The sequence below is a fragment of the Salmo salar genome, chromosome ssa01 (genome assembly GCF_905237065.1).
Source record: "Salmo salar chromosome ssa01, Ssal_v3.1, whole genome shotgun sequence".
Classification (NCBI taxonomy): domain Eukaryota; kingdom Metazoa; phylum Chordata; class Actinopteri; order Salmoniformes; family Salmonidae; genus Salmo; species Salmo salar.
In genome coordinates this window covers 69,333,638-69,356,629 of record NC_059442.1, presented here as the reverse complement: position 1 = coordinate 69,356,629, position 22,992 = coordinate 69,333,638, and the positions used below count along the sequence as shown (strand labels likewise).

The following is a 22,992-nucleotide window of genomic DNA, read 5'->3' as shown; positions in this document are numbered from 1 at the left end:
GGGCTTCCAGTTGTGAAGTAAAGAAAATAGCAGATCCATACCACATTGGGTGAGGCAGATTGCAGGAGAGTATGTTGAAGTTGAGGTTAAGAAAAATATTGTAAAAAATATATGCGAAGAAAAAATATATACAAATATATACAGACGATATAAACACGAGACAAGACAAGACGAGGACAAAAGATGTCTGACTGCTAAACCATCTTGGATCTTTGTAAACAAACAGTATCCTTTCAGTTGAGCATACTAGCTCTTCGCCCGTCTACCGGAAGTTGATGCTATTGCTATGCAACCTCTTGCTAGCCAGTTAGCATAACAAATTACTAGTTAGACATTTTACGACTTCGGTGTGTTCTTAAATTCAATCTGGAGTGCTCTAGTAAATTCAGAGCGTTGTTAGATTGTCCGTTTTTAAATTCAGAGTGTTTCACTCGCGGAGCGCACACTGGACACTCAGGCCGAGGAGTAGGATTGATTTGAGTTTGAGCGTTCCGACCTTACAACGGTAGTCAAGCACCCAAGCTAACGTTGGCTAGCTTGCTAGCTACTTCCAGACACAAATGAGACCACTCTAACCATTTTACTCGCCCTAGCAGAGCTGGTTAGACAGTTTTCATGTTATCCAGAGCTTTGGTGACTAACTATGCTGCTGGCAACAATTTAATTACGCTTTTTTGCCAACGTTTACTGACACTGGCCATATTCAATGGGTATTACGTGTTCGTAAATTCATTATTCTGCGCTCTGGTACACTCAAACGAAATCAGAGTAGATAGCCAGAGCGAACTTACGAAAGCACCCGAATGTCCATTGAGAACTCACAACGACCATACCATTTAGCTAAGCTAAGAATGACGAGAATAATCAAGTCAACAGACATTGAGTAGTTAGTTAGATAGCCTATAGTTAATATACTGGCAAGTTTGATGTATAAGTAGCCAACTAACGTTAGGTAATGTTAGCTAACTAACAACATACCGGTACATACTGCTGTAATGATATGCTATGTGGTTCGTAATTGTCAGCCAAGATAACGTGTAAGGTAACTTATTTCAAAAGTCATTACTTTATTACATAGCTCAACATTTTCTTAATATTTGTCATAATTAGTTAAAGCAATGAATTTGTATCCTCTCTCGTTGTACTTCGGCTGCATATTTTCTGCCATTTTCTTCAAATCTGAAAACTATGAGAAGCCGCGCCTATTTCCTGAAGAATTAATTATGGGCCAAAAAGTACAGAAATAGCATCCTCTGCGTGTATACTTCATATTTTGGCGAATTTAGTACGACATCTGGGCACTTTTGGCATACTAACTATATCCATACTATGACCATACTATATACTCAATTCACGTCACACATAGTACGGTGGGTGTGGTTAGTATGAGTATTTGAACACAGCTCTAGGTACCTGAAACGGGTCACATTTAGCAACAAATCCACTGATAGGAACACCGCTGAAAGATGTCCAATGGCTCCCTCGAACAAGGACAACCATATCTACACGCACAAAAATGTATAGTGTGATCAATAACACATAGAGCCTTTGCTAAATGCAACAAAGCAGGACAACATTTACTTTTGAATGTACCATGCTCAGATTCCTAATGACATCTCAGATTTAATTATTTGCAAACGGGACAGTTTCGTTGCAAACAAGACACACAACTGGCATAGGAGAAATATGACAAGATGAACACATAGACCTCTCTCTCTGTCCATTCTTATCCTGCAATTTAGGTCATTTGTAGGGTATTCAAAAAATATTCCGCTAATATGTAAAATTATGTATAATTGCATAAATGTTTTATTCATTCTTGGACCTGCAAATACTATGATAGATTCATGCAATGCTTCTACTATAAAGGAGATATTTTCACCCTTACTCTTGTCTACAGTGGTCTGCGAACCCACAATCTTCTGGCCCACAGCCCTGTCCGCTATCAAAATTCCTGCGTTTACATGTAATGCTTACAGAACAAAGAACAGTTTCTAAAACTGCATATCTGAAGGCTCTGGTCTGTCCAAGAAGTGAGGGTAAACAGCAGACATGTTTTCTGAAATTCACTTTGTTTGAATTATTATGTTGGGTACACGGGAGGGTCACTTGTTTTTTCAAGCGTTCAGGGAGGGTTTAGGTCAAATCTAATTTTCTTAATGGAGGACCATCCATTTTCATTTCAGAGAGGTCCGATTTTCTCCATGTAACCCTTATTATAAATAACGTTCAGTCTATAAGGTAGTTTGCACTCTGAAACAGGTTCTCGTCAAGGATTTGCCTATATTTGGCTCCATTTATTGTTCCCTCTATCTTTACCATTCCCTGACACTGAAAAGCATACCCATAGCATGACGCTGCCACCAACATGCTTCATGGTAGGGATGATGTTAGACAGGTGATGAGCTGTATCGGGTTTTCTCCAGACATAGCGCTTTGCATTCAGGCCAAATAGTCAAATGTTTGTCTCATCAGACCACAGAATCTTTTGCCATATGCTATCAAAGTCTTTCACGTGCCTTTTTGTAAACTTCAGGCATGCTGTCAAGTCCCTTTTTCTCAGGAGTGGCTTCCCCTCTCCCATAAAGCTCAGATTGCTGAAGTTCTGTAGTTCTTCTGGCAGGTTCTCCCATCTCAGCCAAGGAACTCTGTGGTTTTGTCAGAGTGGTCATTGGGTTCTTGGTCTCCTCCCTGATCAAAGTGCTTCTTGCCGGGTTGCTCAGTTTAGTTGGACTTCATGGTATAGTTTCTATTCTGACATGCACTGACAATTGTGGGACCATATATAGACAGGTGTGTTTCTTTCTAAATCATGTCCAAAAGATGTTATCGGCCACAGGGGGACTCCAATCAAGTTGTAGTGACATCTTAAGGATGAATTTGGAGTGGCATAACAAAAGGGTGTGAATACTTATGTTACTGAGATATTTCTGTACTTCATTTTCAATAAATGTTCTAACATTTTTAAAAGCACGTTTTCACTTTGTCATTATGTGGCACTGTGTGTAGATGGGCGAGAAAAAAAATATGGAATAAGTCAAGTGGTATGAATATTTTCTGAAGGCACTGTGTCTGTGTGCGCGTACACGTTTATTTGTGCTCATGCGTGTGGGTATACAGTGTATGCTCAAGTATACTTGTTTGAGCTATGTATTTTCAATATAACTTATTTCCTTTTATGCAGACATTTATCAGAAGCTGGTTCTCTTTTGCCTAAAAGTTCATTTCCCACATTCTTCAATAGTATTTCAAACAAAAACATTATCATTTAAAATTCTATATTTTAATCAAGTCACTGAATGTATGAGTCCAAGCTCAAATGTTAAACTGCAAAATTGTAAAAATAATTATGGTCTTTGAAATGTTTCTTTAAATATCTGCAGCCATTTGGAAAACCAAATGAAGGGGAGGTGATGAGGATAATGTCATATCAATATGCTGAATATCATCACTAATAACATGAGATGATAGCATGATATTACAGCAGCTGGCTTGTGTATGAAACACACCTGTGTGTCCACTCCACTCCACACACCTGCCATGCGGTTCACCAGGTCACATCTCTCAGTGTCCAGAGACTGCTACTCTGTTTTTCAACCCTTTGTCCATTGAAGATGAAAGGGGCACTTGAAAAATATGGCTTGGTTGTAGATCCAAAAGGACCATTCAAATACGGGAAAACTTAGGTGTTGATATTAGGCCAGTAATAACCACTACAAAATGTCTGTCCAGAATAATGAGGAGTCAGAATGTCCAGGTAAGGGGGTTTAATTGACAGGAAGGATATCCCCCCCACACACACACACGGACATCAATGTACTGTAGATAGTGGTTCTAAAAGGGTGGAAAATAAAAGGACATATTATAGTACACAATAATACGTAAAAGGGGTAAAGCTATATACAGATACACCTTGACTTAACTGAATGATAATGCAGCACATGAATATGAATGACAATAGCAGGATAAAGCTGCAGTCTTTACTGCTACATAATACAGATCCAATATGCTCTGACTGTAAAGTATAATGCGGCCCGAGAGTACACATGACCACAGCATGGTGAGAAAACTGTCACTAAACCAAGTAGTGGCGGACAGAGTAAGAGGCTCACCAAACCGACTCAACATGCTACACTTGGCTAATAAGCCGCTGCAATAGCGAGCAGGCTGTACAGTACAACAAACTCTGCATAGAATGTAACTATTATAACAAAGCTATTACTATTGTACGAATAAGCATAATGTAACTGAAAAGCACTGTGTTCATGACACAGTGAAAAGGTAACCAGTGAGCCTAGCAATGACAGTGCACATAAGTATTTTACAAAATTCTATACAAACACCCAAACTTTATCCCCCGCAAATCACTACCTGGAGGCGGGACTTACAACAAGCAAGTGATAGAGAATGTCTCTGATTGGTAAGAAACATACAGGTGATTGACTGAGGTGCTGTTGGGAATTCTAACTAAAGGGACAAACTAGGAGTGCATAGAATGAGTAACTGCATGGCCAATTTTACAGCACTGGTGTAATTTGGTGACTCTGACAGTAATTTTTTTAACAGATGTGAAATGTATTCATTTTGGAATAGTAGACTATATTTTGTATTTAACCTGGAAAGTCAGTTAAGAACAAATTCTTATTTACAATGACGGCCTACCCCGGCCAAACCCAGACGACGCTGGGCCAATTGTGCGCTGCCCTTTGGGACTCCCAATCATGGCAGGATGTGATACAGCCTGGAATAGAAACAGGGACTGTAGTTGACACCTCTTGCACTGAGATGCAGTGCCTTAGACCGCTGCGGCACTCGGGAGCCCTATAACATAATGCCTATAATATATAGCCCTAAATCTTAGACACCATTCCCATTTATTCAAATTTGATTCATGGGGGGGGGGATGCCTTTGATTGGAGATATTTTAGATGTTTAATATTTAATCATGTTCTAAAGCTGATTTTGAAAACATTTGGGGCCTTGGGATTTTGGGCCAGGGCTCATTTTACTATTTTATATCTGCCAACACCGCAGAGCAGCTTTGGAGAATATAATAATCCTAAAATAAAAATAGATGCAATTATCAGAGGGGAAGATGTGGTTCTGTTACCATGGGTTACATGGTGTTGTCAGGGACTATGCAGAAGACAGTTGCAAATGATTATAGTGAAGCTTTGGCAAGAACATAAATCAGTTCTACATATTTTTCTAGCTATATTCATTCACTATGGTTGAGTATATATATATATATTTTTTTTTTTATTAAATGTTCTTTGTAAAGTGTGTTGAGACATTGTGAAATGCACTTTAAATAAATTATGACTTGAGTAAGAGGTGGCAAAAGATTACAAGATTTCTACAGCTATTTTCACAAAACAATGTCAAGTTATGGTTCCATTATTATATACTATATCTGATTAAACATATCAACTTATACCAAAATAGTTAGCTTTTCATTAAGTATTATTTTACCATTATTGCTAATAAATGTGAAAAATAAAATGTGATTTGATTTTAAATATATTACTCCCATGGTGTTTGAGAGCTACTTTGCTACAGAAACACTAACACCATCCTCATTGAATTAGAACAAGTATTTTGGCATGAGAAAAAAAACACTAACAAAATGTAATGATATCCTCTCCTTATGCAATACACATAACATAGCTTATTCGTTCAATTGCGTCTTTTTATTTACCTTTTTTTTATTTAACCTTTATTTAACTAGTCTCAATCATTTGAAATGTGTGTAGTAGCAAGACTAAAACTAGGCTAACATTTCTACGTGATTTCCTTCCATTTATCAAGACACATGCCAACTATTTAAAATAATCACTGTATAAATGTATAACATTACGCACGGCATTACGCACGAGAAAATAAGTGAATGATTTCACAACAAAATATAACAAATAAATCAATACTTCATGAATAAATCATAGCCTACAATTGTGCAAGATTCTAATCGTGGATTTGACCAAGGATTGCATCGCACTCCATGGCTCCAACTGAAGTAAATTACATTTCCTCATCACACTGGAATTGGACATTGGCTGGCAGAAACATGTTCTTGTGATTGCGGGATGCGATTGAGATAAGAGAAACTTTGTCGAACAGTGGGGCTGTGTCCTCTCCCAAATTGGGGATTGCGTTTGGATGGTGTGTAGCCATTAAGACTTGTGCGTCTTTTTGGAGCGTTGTGTCGTGGTGATAGGACACCAATTCATTGCTGAAATTAACAGCCTCCAATGTATTGCTTGAACACATTTTATTGCAGCCTAGAATAGTTGTAAAGGCTTTTCTGAAATCCGCGTTAAATGCGTAAATTACAGGGTTTAACGAAGAGTTGGCCCAACCAAACCAAACGAAAATTGTAAACGTGGTGTCGCTTACACACGGAGGATCATAGAAAGGTACCATGCAGTTTAGGACAAAAAAGGGCAGCCAGCAAAAAACAAAAACTCCCATGATAATGGAGAGGGTCTTTAAGACTTTTGTTTCCTTTTTAAAAGCAGTTTTCAATGCGTTTTCGTGTGCGCAAACGTTTGGGTGTTGGTTATTTTGCGCTTGCTCCCCAGCTCTCTCCAATGAGGATATCCTCCGTATCTGTGTTTGCGCAATACGGAAAATCCTCGTGTAGGTGGCAACCATGATGACAACTGGGATGTAGAAACTGATCAGTGATGTGAAAATAGCATAGGTCTTGTTCAAGTTTGCTATGCAGTTCTCAGAGTGGTTGCTAACGTTCCCCGCTGATGTCTCCTCCTCGGCCACGTGCCAGTTCAGTTGGACAGGTATGAAGGATATGAGAATTGACAGCGTCCACGCCACTCCAATCATGATAAATGCAACTCTGTGGGTCATTTTCCGTTCATATCTAAAAGGACTTGCTATAGCCCAGTATCTGTCCACGCTTATGATACACAGATTAAGAATTGATGCTGTCGAGCACATAATGTCAAAAGCTATCCATATGCCACAAAATCTACCAAACAGCCAGGTGCCAGTCACCTCAGATATTGCCTCCCATGGCATCACAAGGACGGCAACGAAGAGGTCAGACACCGCCAGAGAAATCACGAAAAAGTTGGTTACCTTGGACCGGAGGTGCCTGAATTTAACGACTGCGGCGCACACGAGCGTGTTCCCCAGCAGTGTAGACACAATGAGAACAAACAAAATGCATCCAATTAGCGTCCGCACGCCATTCACGCCGGTGTCGGCATCTGTGGCGTAAGTTTCCGACAGAACTTGCGTTTCATTTCCAGTATAGTTTTCCATTTGCACGTTTCTGTCTTTGGGTAAAAACGCCTCGATTTCACATTTAACCAAGTATTTATTTACTGTCTTTAATCTCACGTAGGTTTCTCTGACTGCTTCCAACCCGTAGCAATTAAACTGGTCTCAGTACTCAGTAGGCTACAAAAAAACGGTGCAAACTGTCGGATGATTCTCTTTCGTGACAGGCTATGACTCATAGCAGGTGAGACAATTATGTCTATGGTCTATCTATGGATAGACATCTTAGTGAGGGCTCTAGCCCAATGTCAGCGGCAGTGGTCCACTCATCCAGTTTGTTATAGGCTAGATTAGAATCTTCTAAAAAAGAGCTTCAGCGATGGGGATGAATTAAGAACATAGTAATTAGCCTATGCCTATATGCATGTTGAAATAATAGGCTACCATAAATTATATTTTGAAATTAGTATGCTTGTGACTACAGTATTTTAGCCTATGCTAGACATATGTAAGGATTATGCAAGAAATATAAGTATTTTATGTTTGTAATCAATATTTTAAGTAGGGTTACTACACACCTGTTTGTGCATGGCCATTCGGTTCCTGTCAAAACATCTTTAATAATCTGGTTTCCAGATTATATATGTTTAAAACTTCTTTTGAACTCTACATGACCCCAAGGCCTAAAGTTAGTATCTGTGTAATTCATACCATCTCAAATTTAAAATCACATTGTTTTCATCAACTGGCTGCTTGGCTCAGGGTCATTTTAACACTGTGTTCCAATTGTCCACAACCCTAGAAACCATGACAAAATCTCATGTGCCTAGCAAGAGATAACAACAGTGAAGTCAGTTATGTCAGTGTTTACAAAACATAGGCCTAGTGATGAAATTGATGCTAGTTTAAATTCTTGTAGATTAAGTCTCAGGACAGTAGGCTAGCCTATAAGAACAATGCAGCCAGTGGAGAAAGTTACTTTCACAAAAAAACAAATACAGTATTTACCCATAAAACGTGTGAATAGTGCAATTTTTGGCAGAAACTTTTCATAACCTTTCAGAAATGCCAAGTTGATAAAATATTGTTTACCCAGTAAACACGCACACCTTTGGCCGACATATCAAAATGCATAGGGTATATGTAGTTTGGAGAGTGTTTGCAAATTGGGAAAATGTTACTGAGACATCAGAATAGAATGCTGATGTCTGGCCGACATATAAACGATGTACAACTAAATAATTTACAACTAAATAGCCTACAAGACATAATGAGCAAATGACATCTAAACTGCATCTTACCGATTTAACCTGTATACATTGTGCCTACTGGTGAAGACAAAGCTGTGCTATACTAGCCCATGTTAGCTAGATAGGTAAATTAGGCTAACCAGCTATCTATATCTTGTAGTATATGGCCAGATTACATGCCCAAGGGCCTGACCCACAGGGGGCTCCCATTGATTTTGTTGAGTCACCAGGGGTCGGACTGGGACCATAAATCGTCCCTGGCTTTTCTAAAGCGAGAAACAGACCTTACGCAAACAGAGCGCAAAGGAGTATGTGAATGCAGTTTTACTTCACAAAATGTGTGGCTCCATGTAGAACATAAGCCTGCCTACACTGCGGGGGCAGTATTGAGTAGTATGAAGTTATATATTTTATCACCAAACTTGATTTGGTTGAAAATGGAGCAAAATTAGTGCAAAGTTGCTTCACAAAAGAACGAACTCTTCATATATCAATTGGGTCTGTCACCAATCAACTTCAAAATCACTTCAACTTCAAGAATGCTCTGTCTTGGATTAGCTTGGCATTAAATAAGTAGCATATTTTGCATTGATAACCAAATATAATCTCAGCGACTGTTCAAACAATAAACCATACAACATTGTAGCCTTTTTAACCCCCCCCCGATGCGATTGACACCACTTAACATTTAAAAAATCCATATCAAAATCCGTCAATTTAAGATAGAGATATCCGCCTATGTTGGCTTTCCGCATCTGCAATGGAAAGTGGCAGATCTACAGTGCTGTCTGTCAGCTGAGACATCCTGGTCTGTTGTTAACAATATATCTGTAGCTTCTGAAAAGTTTAGCCTAGAAACTACACTGAACAAAAATATAAACGCAACATGCAACAATTTCAAAGAATTTACTGAGTTCCAGTTCAGTCAGTCAATTGAAAAAAAAAAAAGAATTAGGCCCTAATCTATAGATTTCACATGACTGGGATTAATGATATTCATCTGTTGGTCACAGAAACCTTTAAAAAAAAAGGTAGTGGCGTGGATTACAAAACCAGTCAGAAAGTGGTGTGACCACCATTTCCCTCATGCAGCAAGACACATCTCCTTCGCATAAAGTTGATCAGGCTGTTGATTGTGGCCTGTGGAATGTTGTCCCACTTCTCTTTAATAGCTGTGCGAAGTTTCTGGATATTGGCGGGAACTGGAACACATGGTTCAACTGTAGTCTCTTTCATATTGCTAATTATCTTTATAGAGTCAGATAAACATTTTAATAGGCTAATTGCTTAGTCTAATTACGAGTTGCACGTAAGGTATTTATAATATCATATATACTGTATATTCACATATTGAATATTTACTACACTACAATGTCACTTTGTATCCAATATCTGACTTTTGGTTTTAGCAGAGGAAGAGGAAGAGAGAGGCCCAACTCTGCGGAAAATCTGTCTCCTTCCGGCAGGTGGCGATGTTTCGCCCACCAACCAAGGAGTTTTTGTATGTAGGTCAATAAGAGAGTGTAGAATTTGTTTTTCAAAAAAATGTATGGCTTATTTGCTATGTGTGGTTTATTTGATTGAATATAAGTTTTGTAATGCTTAAGTTGTTACGATATAAGTAGGACATGTTACATCCCTGCATCTTTGAGAAAAAAAAACCTTTATTTCAGAGTTGTCTCGAGATGGCTATGCATATTCATGAAAATAGGCTAGTAGCATAGCATCTCTCCCCATTGAATACAGGCGGTTGATGTTAACAACCCTCATTGAATATTCAAAAAAGGATTAGAATAATGAGATGTATCCACCAATCCAAAGAAAGTATATGTGGGACCTAGACAGCCCGCCCTGCCGCTTTGTGGACAACGACTCCCATTGAAAGGGAGGAGGGACATGCATCCAGTGGTGTGTATTCATGAAAAAATTGACCAATAAAACATTTCATAAAATAATTTGTATTTTTCATCTCTCTGTGTTTCATAATTGTCCTCAAATTCGCAAGAGGCTGAATGTATTTCACAGGAGAAAGTATCAGAGCGAGCGAAATAACGCCCCTCTGTCTCTCTACATGTAGGCCATTAATCTGATGCTGTCTGGTCCAAACGTGTATGACATGTTTCCGCCAGTAGCATTGAAGGCAAGGGACCCCAGCGAGCATTTGGCCTCCTTTGATCAATAAAAGTATTAAAAAATTGCCAATCGGTGTTGAGCTAAACTGAGCGAGTTCAACTGTGACTGGTCCTTGCGCAACAACAACAAAAAAGTGTCAAGGGAATCTAGTTTGGATTTTGGCGTCACTCCTATCAAATCCCATTGAGAGCATAGGTCATTAACAGAAAAACTTGAATTGTTACATCTCATTGTGTTGTCCTCCGGTGGCCTGCAAGCTAGCTAGCTAAAATTTGACCTTTCCTAAATTAGGCATGGATGGAGATAGGGATTTGGACTTGTGGTTTTACTTAATTCTCCGTACTGGCCAATGATTATAACTGCGACTCTGATCCAACCATTAATTAATTCATTGTTTTGCCCCTGGCCTGAGAGGATGGAAGTTCAGTATGTAGCTAGATGTAGAAGGCTAATGTTAACTAGCTAACATCGCCCATGAATGGAAGTTAGGCTAGCGAGCAAGCATTTTAGCCAGGTAGCCTGGCCAAGGACTTGATTGCTGTGTCAAGGAAGTAAATGTAACAAATAGTGGCACTGCATCTCAGTGCTAGAGGCGTCACTACAGACTCCATGGTTCGAATCCAGGCTGTATCACAGCCGGCCGTGATTGGGAGTCCCATAGGGCAGCGCACAATTGGTCCGGCGTCATCCGGATTTGGCCGGTGTAGGCCGTCATTGTAAATAAAGAATTTGTTCTTAACTGACTTGCCTAGTTAAATAAAGTTTCAATAAAAAAATACATTTTATAAACACCGAAGCAAAATGCGATTTTGATGCCGTTTCCTCAGAAAGAATCACAAACGTGCCTTTCGACATCATCGTAGTACACGCTTCTAATCCGCAGCCCCAAATCATCCAACCATCGCCTGCATCATTTAAGTGCAACAGCTTGTGGTTGAGGCATGCCAGCCCAGTGGAAGCTGTCCCAGTGAACAGTGTAACGGACTGCGACGGTGTCCCCTCAGAATCTAATGCCAAACTCCTGTCTCCCTACCCGCCAACACTTTCTGAAAACATCAGCAACAGTCCAAACACAGAGCCCAGCACGAGAGAAGACTTAAGTGAGTGCAGTGTTCCAGCTAGGCCGCACAGCCTCAGGACTAACTCAAACATCACAGTCTCACTCCGCTGCGATGCCACCCCTCTCAGCCCGAAGAATGGGGAGATGTTTTTCGGGGTTGAGGGGGGCACTGACTCTAGAAACACTGTCGTCGTCAATGTGCCCCAGAGAAACTCCCCGATGGGTCGATAACTCTGTCCTACTCTTCTAAGAAGTTTGGAATGTCATATTTTTTCACCAGGTAATATGAAAAGCATAACCATCACTGCACTTGCACACACACACTCTATCACCACCACTACAACCAGCCCATTCATGCACGTGTTGGAAACGCTCCTGTGTTGATGCTCCATGCTGAATGTGTGTTGTGGGTTGTAATGGATATTAGTCATGCCCAAGTTATTGTGGTAGTAAGGGATATGGTAGGCCTCAATGAACAATTAGGCCTACTTAGTCTATCTCCTCAGCGGTTAGCCTAGACTTCCGATGGCATCAACAGTGTAATTTATTGTTCATCGTTAAACTGACAGACTACCTCAGTATCAACCAACTATCCTATTCCAGCAGCTGGTTATCTGTAATGACCATCATGTTTTGTAGTGAGTAGGTCCATCATGCATGATTACTGAGAGCATCCATTCAAGCACATGCAGGCCTGGTGAATGTCATTTTTTTATCTGGTGCATCGTTAGTTAGTTACAGTGCACAGCAGCAGACTGGAAAGCACTCACGAAGACTACTGATCATCATACTGCTAATGCTGGTTTGACATGTGGCTGGATGTGTAACTTGTGAAATAAATTAGCCAATGTCATCCAACTTCTACAGATTAACAGGTTGAAGGACAAGGCAGCTGGTTCATTGTTTTTTTTCCTTCAGTTCCATTAAAAGAAAAGGCTTGAAATCAGAGGCTTTAAACTCAGGAAGTGTTTTAATATCAGCTAGAATAAATATAATCTGAAACCTAATTGCTGGATAAGACATCCTGTATTACACAAAGTCTACCTGTAACACTATTCGCCTGTCCCTCCCTGTGTTGAATGAGATTTACTGGCCTCCAGTTTCTCCCACAGCCCAGGGTAACGTGGAGAGAATTGTAGGGTTCTCTCAGTTCTTGTCGGGATTTCATACTACGACAAGCCCTGAGACTGCCGAAGAAATGTCCTCGATCTGTCGCGCTCTCTCTCTGCTACACCCCTGCCTACCCCACTCTTGCTCCTATGAAAGTACTGTACAATTGGAGCTGAATCAATTCTCTGCTCATTTCAGAAGTATTGCTTTTGAGTTGCTTGCAATGCGGTGACACGCACATAGACTTATTCTACAAGTCAGTACTCGGCAAGGCCTAGCACTATAGGATATGGACATCATATTTGCACGCAAATCACAACTTCAATGTCTCACAGAATCGACTAACAAAATATAAATGAAACTTTTGATGTGCAGTCTATGTCTATAGTTACTGCTTGGGGAGAGTGTTTCCTCAAGAAAGCGGATGTCTAAGTATAGGCATGTTGGAGAAATAAAACAAAGAAGAAGTGTTATGGATGTTGCATTAAATGGACAAGCTTTTTGGGGAGACTAAACAAATTAGTTTGTAAGTCTTAGGTCAAAACATGTATAGCAACTTCAAAGGAAAGGCTTGGCTGAACACAAAAAAATATATATTTTGAAAAGATTGTCATTTTCATCAGGCGTATTACTTTTTATAGTCCCGTACCCCTTCAAACGTTCAACCTCCAGCTGCGTACCCCCTCTAGCACCAGGGTCAGCTCACTCTCAAATGTTGTTTTTTGCCATCATTGTAAGCCTGCCACACTATACGATACATTTATTAAACATAAGAATGAGTGTGAGTTTTTGTCACAACCCGGCTCGTGGGAAGTGACAAAGAGCTCTTATAGGACCAGGGCACAAATAATAATATAATAATAATCAATAATTTTGCTCTTTATCTAGCCATCTTACATATAAAACCTTATTTCTTCATCAAAAATGGTAAATAACTCACCACAGGTTAATGAGAAAGGTGTGCCTGATAGGATGCACATAACTCTGCAATGTTGGGTTGTATTGGAGAGAGTCTCAGTCTTAAATAATTTTCCACACACAGTCTGTGCCTGTATTTAGTTTCCATGCTAGTGAGGGCCGAGAATCCACTCTCACATAGGTACGTGGTTGCAAAGGGCATCAGTGTCTTAACAGCGCAATTTGCCAAAGCAAGAAACTCTGAGCGCAGCCCTATCCAGAAATCTGGCAGTGGCTTCTGATTAAATTCAAATTTCACAGAACTGCTTGTTGCAATTTTTGTGAGGCTCTCTTGTTCAGATATCGTTAAGCGGACTGGAGGCAGGGCATGAAAGGATTAACGAATCCAGTTGTTTGTGTCGTCCGTTTTGGGAAAGTACCTGCGTAATTGTGCACCCAGCTCACTTCAGGTGCTTCGCTATATCACATTTGACATTGTTCGTAAGCTTGAGTTCATTTGCACGCAAAAAAAATCATACAATGATGGAAAGACCTGTGTATTGGCCTTGTTAATGCAGAAAGAAAAGAGCTCCAACTTCTTAATCATAGCCTCAATTTTGTCCCGCACATTTATTAATATAGTTGCGGAGAGTCCCTGTAATCTGAGATTCAGATCATTCAGGCGAGAAAAAACATCAACCAGATAGGCCAGTCGTGTGAGACACTCGTCATCATGCAAGCGGTCAGACAAGTGAAAATGATGGTCAGTAAAGAACTTCAAGCTCGTCTGTCAATTTAAAAAAACGGGTCAATACTTTGCCCCTTGATAACCAGCGTTGTAAAAGCGTTACATGGTCCTGCCTATATCATTCCATAATGCAGAAATACACAAGAGTTCACAGGCCTTGCTTTAACAAAGTTAACCATTTTCATAGTGTCTAAAACGTCTTTCAAGCTGTCAGGCATTCCCTTGGCAGCAAGAGCCTCTCGGTGGATGCTGCAGTGTACCCAAGTGGCGTTGGGAGCAGTGAAACAGTGTTGTTGTCATGACTTCTGACAAAGTCAGTTCCTCTCCTTGTTCAGGTGGTGTTCAGCGGTCGACGTCACCGATCCATTTTTCATTTTCATTTGTTTTATCTTGTTTTCCCACACACCTGGTTTTCATTCCCTCATTACGTGTTGTGTATTTAACCCTCTGTTCCCCCCATGTCTTTGTGTGGTATTGTTTGTTTGTAAGTGCTTGTGCACATGTTGACTGGTGCGCATCGGGTTTTGTACCCGAGTTGTTATTTTCTTGATACCGTTGGTTTTGGAATTAAACTGCTCCGGCTATTACCTAGTTCTGCTCTCCTGCGTCTGACTTCCCTGCCACCAGTTACGCACCCCTTACAGAATACCACACCCGAATATGGAGTCAGCAGGAGCAGGTGCCCCTGGTATGGAGATCGAGGAGCGCATCCAGGAACACACAGTGATGCTCCACCATCTCGACGCCGCTATGGACCGCGTCGTCCAAGCTATGGACCGCTGGGAGAGACGGAGAGTTCCTCCAGCACCTCCACCAGCACAACAGGGGCCTCCACTACTCACTCCCCCTGCACCCGGTTCCAGTGGGATTCACCTCACCCTCCCTGGGGAGTACGATGGGACGGCTGCCCGCTGCCAGGGTTTCCTGGCAGCGGGCAGCCACCCGGCTCCTTCAGGCCGTGAGAGTGTGTCCGCCCGCGTCTCATGCCTCTCGGGGAAAGCCCTGGAGTGGGCCAACGCCTTGTGGGTGGAAGGAGATGCGGTGCTGGACCACTTTGAGGAGTTCACCCGTCGTTTCCGGGCAGTCTTCAACCACCCGCCCGAGGGCAGAGCGGCGGGTGAATGTCTTTTCCACCTGCGGCAGGGGACGAGGAGCGCACAGGAGTTCACGTTGGACTTTCGGACTCTGGCCTCCGGAGCGGGATGGAACAACAGGGCCCTGATCGACCACTATCGCTGCAGTTTGCACGAGGACGTCCGTCGAGAGTTGGCCTGCAGGGACACCACCCTTACCTTCAACCAGCTGGTGGACCTGTCCATTCAGCTGGATAACCTGCTGGCTACCCGCGGACGTCCAGATTGGGGTCTGTTGGTTCCATCCTCCAGCACCACCACTGATGCCCATGGAGTTAGGAGGTGCTGCGCTCAAGGAGACTGGAGGAGGTTCCGTCTCATGCACCATCTGTGGCCGCAGAGGTCACACTGTCGGTCGGTGCCGGGTTGCTTCCTCTGGGGGTCGAGGCAGCAGACAGGGCACTCTGGCGTCACCCCAGGTGAGAAGGCACTATTCTCACCCAGAGCCCTCTGTTGCACACATGTTTTTGTTCATTACTTTAGGGATCCCCATTTTTGTTATTTTTGTATTTCACCTTTATTTAACCAGGTAGGCTAGTTGAGAACAAGTTCTCATTTGCAACTGCGACCTGGCCAAGATAAAGCATAGCAATTCGACACATACAACAACACAGAGTTACACGTGGAATAAACAAAACATACAGTCAATAATACAGTAGAACAAAAGAAAACAAAAAGTCTATATCCAGTGAGTGCAAATGAGGTAAGTTAAGGCAATAAATAGGTCATGGTGGCGAAGTAATTACAATATAGAAATTAAACACTGGAATGGTAGATGTGCAGAACATGAATGTGCAAGTAGAGATACTGGGGTGCAAAGGAGCAAGATAAATAAATGAATAGAGTATGGGGATGAGGTAGGTAGATGGGCTGTTTACAGATGGGCTATGTACAGGTGCAGTGATTGTTGAGCTGCTCTGACAGCTGGTGTTTAAAGCTAGTGAGGGAGATGTGGGTCTCCAGCTTCAGAGATTGTTGCAGTTCGTTCCAGTCATTGGCAGCAGAGAACTGAAAGGAAAGACGACCAAAGGAGGAATTGGCTTTGGGGATGACCAGTGAAATATACCTGCTGGAGCGCGTTCTACGAGTGGGTGCTGCTATGATGACCAGTGAGCTGAGATAAGGCGGGGCTTTACCTAGCAGAGACTTGTAGATAACCTGTAGCCAGTGGGTTTGGCGACGAGTATGACGCAAGGGCCAACCAACGAGAGCGTACAGGTCGCAATGATGGGTAGTGTATGGGGCTTTGGTGACAAAACGGATGGCACTGTGATAGACTGCATCCAGTTTTTTGAGTAGAGTGTTGGAGGCTATTTTATAGATGACATCTCCTTTACGAGGGTATGTTTGGCAGCATGAGTGAAGGATGCTTTGTTGCGATATAGGAAGCCGATTCTAGATTTAATTTTGGATTGGAGATAGTTAATGTGAGTCTGGAAGGAGAGCTTACAGTCTAACCAGACACCCAGGTATTTGTAGTTGTCCACTTATTCTAAGTCAGAGCCGTCCAGAGTAGTGATGCTGGACGGGCGAGCAGGTGTGGGCAGTGATCGATTGAATAGCATGCATTTAGTTTTACTTGCATTTAAGAGCAGTTGGAGGCCATGGAAGGAGAGTTGTATGGCATTGAAGCTCATATGGAGGTTAGTTAACAGTGTCCAAAGAGCGACCAGAAGTATACAGAATGGTGTCGTCTGCATAGAGGTGGATCAGAGAATCACCAGCAGCAAGAGCAACATCATTGATGTATACAGAGAAGAGAGTCGGCCTGAGAATTGAACCCTGTGGCACACCCATAGAGACTGCCAGAGGTCCAGACAACAGGTCCGATTTGACACACTGAACTCTATCAGAGAAGTAGTTGGTAAACCAGGCGAGGCAATCATTTCAGAAACCAAGGCTGTCGAGTCTGCCAATAAGAATGTGGTGATTGACAGAGTCGAAAGCTTTGGCCAGGTCAATGAATACGGCTGCACAGTAATGTCTCTTATCGATGGCGGTTATGATGTTGTTTAGGACCTTGAGCGTGGCTGAGGTGCACCCATGACCAGCTCTGAAACCAGATTGCATAGCGGAGAAGGTACGGTGGGATTCGAAATGGTCGGTAATCTGTTTGTTAACTTGGCTTTCGAAGACCTTAGAAAGACAGGGTAGGATAGATATAGGTCTGTAGCAGTTTGGGTCTAGAGTGTCACCCCCTTTGAAGAGGGGGATGACCGCGGCAGCTTTCCAATCTTTAGGGATCTCAGACGATACGAAAGAGAGGTTGAACAGGTTAGTAATAGGGGTTGCAACAATTTCGGCAGATCATTTTAGAAAGAGAGGGTCCAGATTGTCTAGCCCGGCTGATTTGTATGGGTCCAGATTTTGCAGCTCTTTCAGAACATCAGCTATCTGGATTTGGGTGAAGGAGAAATGGTAGGGGCTTTGATGGGTTGCTGTGGAGGGTGCCGGGCAGTTGACCGGGGTAGATGTAGGCAGGTGGAACGCATGGCCAGCCGTAGAGAAATGCTTATTGAAATTCTCAATTATAGTGGATTTATCGGTGGTAACAGTGTTTCCTAGCCTCAGAGCAGTGGGCAGCTGGGAGGAGGTGCTCTTATTCTCCATGGACTTTACAGCGTCCCAGAACTTTTTTTGACTTAGTACTACAGGATGCAAATTTCTGTTTGAAAAAGCTAGCCTTAGCTTTTCTAACTGCCTGTGTATATTGGTTCCTAACTTCCCTGAAAAGTTGCATATCACGGGGGCTATTCGATGCTAATGCAGAACGCCACAGGATGTTTTTGTGCTGGTCAAGGGCAGACAGGTCTGGAGTGAACCAAGGACTATATTTATTCCTAGTTCTACATTTTTTGAGTGGGGCATGCTTATTTAAGATGGTGAGTAAGGCACTTTTAAAGAATAGCCAGGAATCATCTACTGACGGGATGAGGTCAATGTCATTCCAGGATACCCCGGCCAGGTCGATTAGAAAGGCCTGCTCGCAGAAGTGTTTTAGGGAGCGTTTGACAGTGATGAGGGGTGGTCGTTTGGTCGCAGACCCATTACGGATGCAGGCAATGAGGCAGTGATCACTGAGATCTTGATTGAAAACAGCAGAGGTGTATTTGGAAGGCACGTTCGTTAGGATGACATCTATGAGAGTGCCCGTGTTTACGGATTTGGGGTCGTTCCTGTGGATATACCCTTCCCAGTTCACGCCTTAGACAGTCGACCATTAGGGTCAGGGTTGATTAGCGAGGCCACTGCTCCTCTGGGCATGGTGATGCAGGGGGGTCACACGGAGGGAATCAGTCTCTTTCTCATTGACTCTCCTGCGTTTCCCACGGTGCTAGGCCTACCCTGGTTAGCTTGTCATGACCCCACTGTTTCATGGCAATGGAGGGCTCTCACAGGGTGGTCGTGAAAGTGCTCGGGGAGGTGTTTAGGGGTTTCTATAGGTGCTACTACGGTGGAAAGTCCAGACCAGGTCTCCACCGTGCGCATTCCCCCCGAATATGCCGATTTGGCTCTCGCCTTCTCCAAAAAGAAGGTGACTCAATTACCACCCCATCGATGGGGGGATTGTGCAATAAATCTCCTGGTAGACGCTGCACTTCCCAGGAGTCACGTGTATCCTCTGTCACAGGCGGAGACGGTGGCTATTGAAACATACAGTTCTGGGCTGATTCCTCACCATTCTCATGATCATTGCAACTCCACAAGGTGAGATCTTGCATGGAGCCCCAGGCCGAGGGAGATTGACAGTTCTTTTGTGTTTCTTCCATTTGCAAATAATCGCATCAACTGTTGTCACCTTCTCACCAAGCTGCTTGGCGATGGTCTTGTAGCCCATTCCTGTCACGGCTTTCTGAAGGATTGGACCAAAACGCAGCGTGTTCGTAGTTCCACATTTTTTATTAATCGTGAAACTAAATGCAATACACCAACCACTTTAAATAACAAAACAACAAAAGCCGTAACGCAGAGCAGGCAAACACTATTCAAAAATTAACAACCCACACCCACACATGGATAACAGGCTACCTAAGTATGGCTTCCAATCAGAGACAACGGTAGACAGCTGCCTCTGATTGGAAACCATACCTGGCCAACGCATAGAAAAGGAAAACATAAAAATAGAAATCTAGAAACCCCACAATGAAACAGAAACCCCAAAACACACCCAAAACACCCCCCTGTCACGCCCTGACCACTCTACTATGGAAAATGACCTCTTACAAGGTTCAGGACGTGACAATTCCAGCCGTGTGTAGGTCTACAAACATGTTCCTGACATCCTTGGAGAGCTCTTTGGTCTTGGCCATGGGTGGAGAGTTTGGAATCTGATTGATTGGTTGCTTCTGTGGACAGGTGTCTTTTATACAGGTAACAAGCTGAGATTAGGAGCACTCCCTTTAAGAGTGTGCTCCTAATCTCAGCTCGTTACCTGTAGTAAAGACACCTGGGAGCCAGAAATCATTCTGATTGAGAGGGGGTCAAATATTTATTTCCCTCATTAAAATGCAAATAATTTGATAACATTTTTGACATGCATTTTTCTGGATGTTTTTGTTGTTATTCTGTCTCTCACTCTTCAAATAAACCTACCATTAAAATTATAGACTGATCATTTCTTTGTCAGTGGGCAAACATACAAAATCAGCAGGGGATCAAATACTTTTTTCCCTCACTGTATGTCTCCGAATCCCTGGTCCTCCACTTCCCCCGCCTCCTCGAGTTTCTTTTTTTTGTGAAGAAGAAGGATGGAGGTCTGCGCCCGTGTATTGACTATCGAGGCCTTAATCAAATCACGGTGAGGTACAGTTACCCGCTACCTCTTATCGCCACGGCGATTGAGTCAATGCACGGGGCGCGCTTCTTCACCAAACTTGATCTCAGGAGTACTTACAACCTGGTGCGTATCCGGGAGGGAGACAAGTGGAAGACGGCGTTCAGTACGACCTCAGGGCATTATGAGTACCTCCTCATGCCGTACGGGTTGATGAATGCTCCATCAGTCTTCCAAGCCTTTGTAGATGAGATTTTCAGGGATCTGCATGGGCAGGGTGTAGTGGTGTATATTGATGACATTCTGATATACTCCCCTACACGCGCCGAGCATGTGTCCCTGGTGTGCAAGGTGCTTGGTCGACTGTTGGAGCATGACCTGTACGCCAAGGATGAGAAATGTCTGTTCTTCCAACAGTCCGTCTCCTTCCTAGGGTACCGCATTTCCACCTCAGGGGTGGAGATGGAGAGTGACCGCATCTCAGCCATGCGTAATTGGCCGACTCCCACCACGGTAAAGGAGGTGCAGCGGTTTCTAGGGTTTGCCAATTACTACCAGAGGTTTATCCGGGGTTTTGGTCAGGTAGCGGCTCCCATTACCTCACTGCTGAAGGAGACTGAACAAGGTGAGTTACAGGTTACAGCTTCCCCCCGATTACTGTATTAACCCCTAGTTCCATGTGTCTCTCCTCAGGCCGGTGGTGGCTGGCCCACTCCAGCTGTTTGAAGTGCCGGCGTACCCCGGCGTACTCCGTTCGTTCCATACTGGATTCGAGGCGTCGGGTGAGGGGCCTTCAGTACCTCGTGGACTGGAAGGGGTATGGTCCAGAGAAGAGATGCTGGGTGCTGGTGGAGGACGTGTTGGACCCTTCAATGCTGCAGGAGTTCCACCGTCTCTGTCCAGATCGCCCTGCGCCTCGCCCTCTTGGTCGTCCCCGAGGCCGGTGTCGGCGCTGCTGGAGCCGCGCGTCAAGGGGGGGGTACTGTCACGACTTCTACCGAAGTCAGTTCCTCTCCTTGTTCGGGTGGTCGACGTCACCGGTCTTCTAGCCATCGCCAATCCATTTTCCATTTGTTTTGTCTTGTTTTCCCACACACCTGGTTTTCATTCCCTCATTACGTGTTGTGTATTTAACCCTCTGTTCCCCCCATGTCTTTGTGTGGTATTGTTTGTTTGTAAGTGCTTGTGCACATGTTGACTCGTGCGCATTGGGTTTTGTACCCGAGTTGTAATTTTCTTGATGCCGTTGGTTTTGGAATTAAACTGCTCCGGCTATTACCTAGTTCTGCTCTCCTGTGTCTGACTTCCCTACCACAAGTTACGCACCCCTTACAGTTGTTTGATGAAGGCATTGTTTGTGTATCCGCAGCAGCAGAGGACTCTACCACCAGTCGACCCAGCGAGCCAGCACACCAGTCCATTCAGCAGTCCATCCAGGTCAGCGAAGCCCATTTGTGCCTCCCGGACAAATATGACGGAACCCCATCTAAATGCTGTGGCTTCCTACTCCAGTGCTCCCTCTATTTTGCGCACCAGATGGGAGCCCCCACCCCCGAGAGGTCAAAGGTTGCCACCGTTTTTCTTTGCTGACTGGGCGGGCGTTGGAGTGGGCTACGGCCACTCCAACGCTAACGAAGAGATGAGAGGAGGTGCTGGCTTTGTATGAGGGGTTCATGGCTCTGTTCAGAGGTATCCGCGATCATCCACCGGAGGGCAGAGAGGGGGATGAGCTCCTACTCCAACTACAGCAGGATGACCAGACTGCTGCCGAGTACGTGTTCACCTTCCGGACAGTAGCAGTATCCAGCGGATGGAATGAGCCAGCACTCCGTACACTATTCAGAAGAGGACTGCGCGAGGAGGTCCAGACAGAACTTGCATGTTGAGACGACAGCCTCTCCTTGGACTCATTCATCGCGATGGCCATCCGTCTGGATAACCTACTTTGGAAGCGTTGGGACCCTCATCGCTTCTCTCCCTCCCTCAGTGACCACTCTGTTTCAAAGCCTGAACCCATGGAGGTAGGAGTCACACGCCTCACTGCAGCTGAGTGATGCAGACAGAAACAGCTGGGGCTCAGTCCCTATTGTGGTCAAGGGGGGCACCAGCTTCAGCAGTGTCCGATACATCCCAACTCGGGATCTATGAGAGCAGAAGGACGGTCACGTGATCTTCCACTACCTGGGGCAGGTGTGATTATCCCATCTTCATCACTTTCTGCCAAACCCTTTTTAGTGTCAATCACACTAGCTGGCTGTCCCTCATGAAGTGTTTCTCCAGTGCTACTTGATTCCGGTGCCGCGGGGAACTTTATTGACCAGACCCTTGCATCCTCTCTGAACATCACTTCATACCTCTCCGTTTTTGGTTCAAGCCCTTGATAATCGGCCACTAGGATCCGGGACCATCACCACACCACTCACCATCACCGTGGAGTCCATACATCAGGAGAACATTCCCTTCTTCATCATTAGTGCACCAGCTCACAAGATCATCCTCGGCCTCACATGGCTCCAACGCAATAACCCCAACATCTCATGGTTGAGGATGAAAATCCCGGACTGGGCACCAGAATGCCAAAGGACCTGCTTTCCCATCCCCTGTGCTTGTACGTCGGTTGAGAGTCCTGTGGTTGCCCTTCAGCCCTA

The 22,992-nt window shown here is 43.7% G+C and overlaps 1 protein-coding gene across 1 annotated transcript; it reads right to left on the bottom strand.

Annotated features, from left to right (window-relative positions):
• Nucleotides 1-6,018: 6,018 nt before the first annotated feature.
• LOC106608800 (D(1C) dopamine receptor) lies at nucleotides 6,019-7,386 on the bottom strand. The gene has a single exon (XM_014206950.2). The coding sequence runs from the start codon at nucleotides 7,279-7,281 to the stop codon at nucleotides 6,019-6,021; it is 1,263 nt and encodes a 420-aa protein (XP_014062425.1). The 5' UTR covers nucleotides 7,282-7,386.
• Between the last annotated feature and the right edge of the window lie 15,606 nt (nucleotides 7,387-22,992).

What these genes read in the sequence shown, in the direction of transcription:
- LOC106608800 (XM_014206950.2), bottom strand. Translation starts at nt 7,281, where the DNA reads ATGGAAAACTATACTGGAAATGAAACGCAAGTTCTGTCGGAAACTTAC.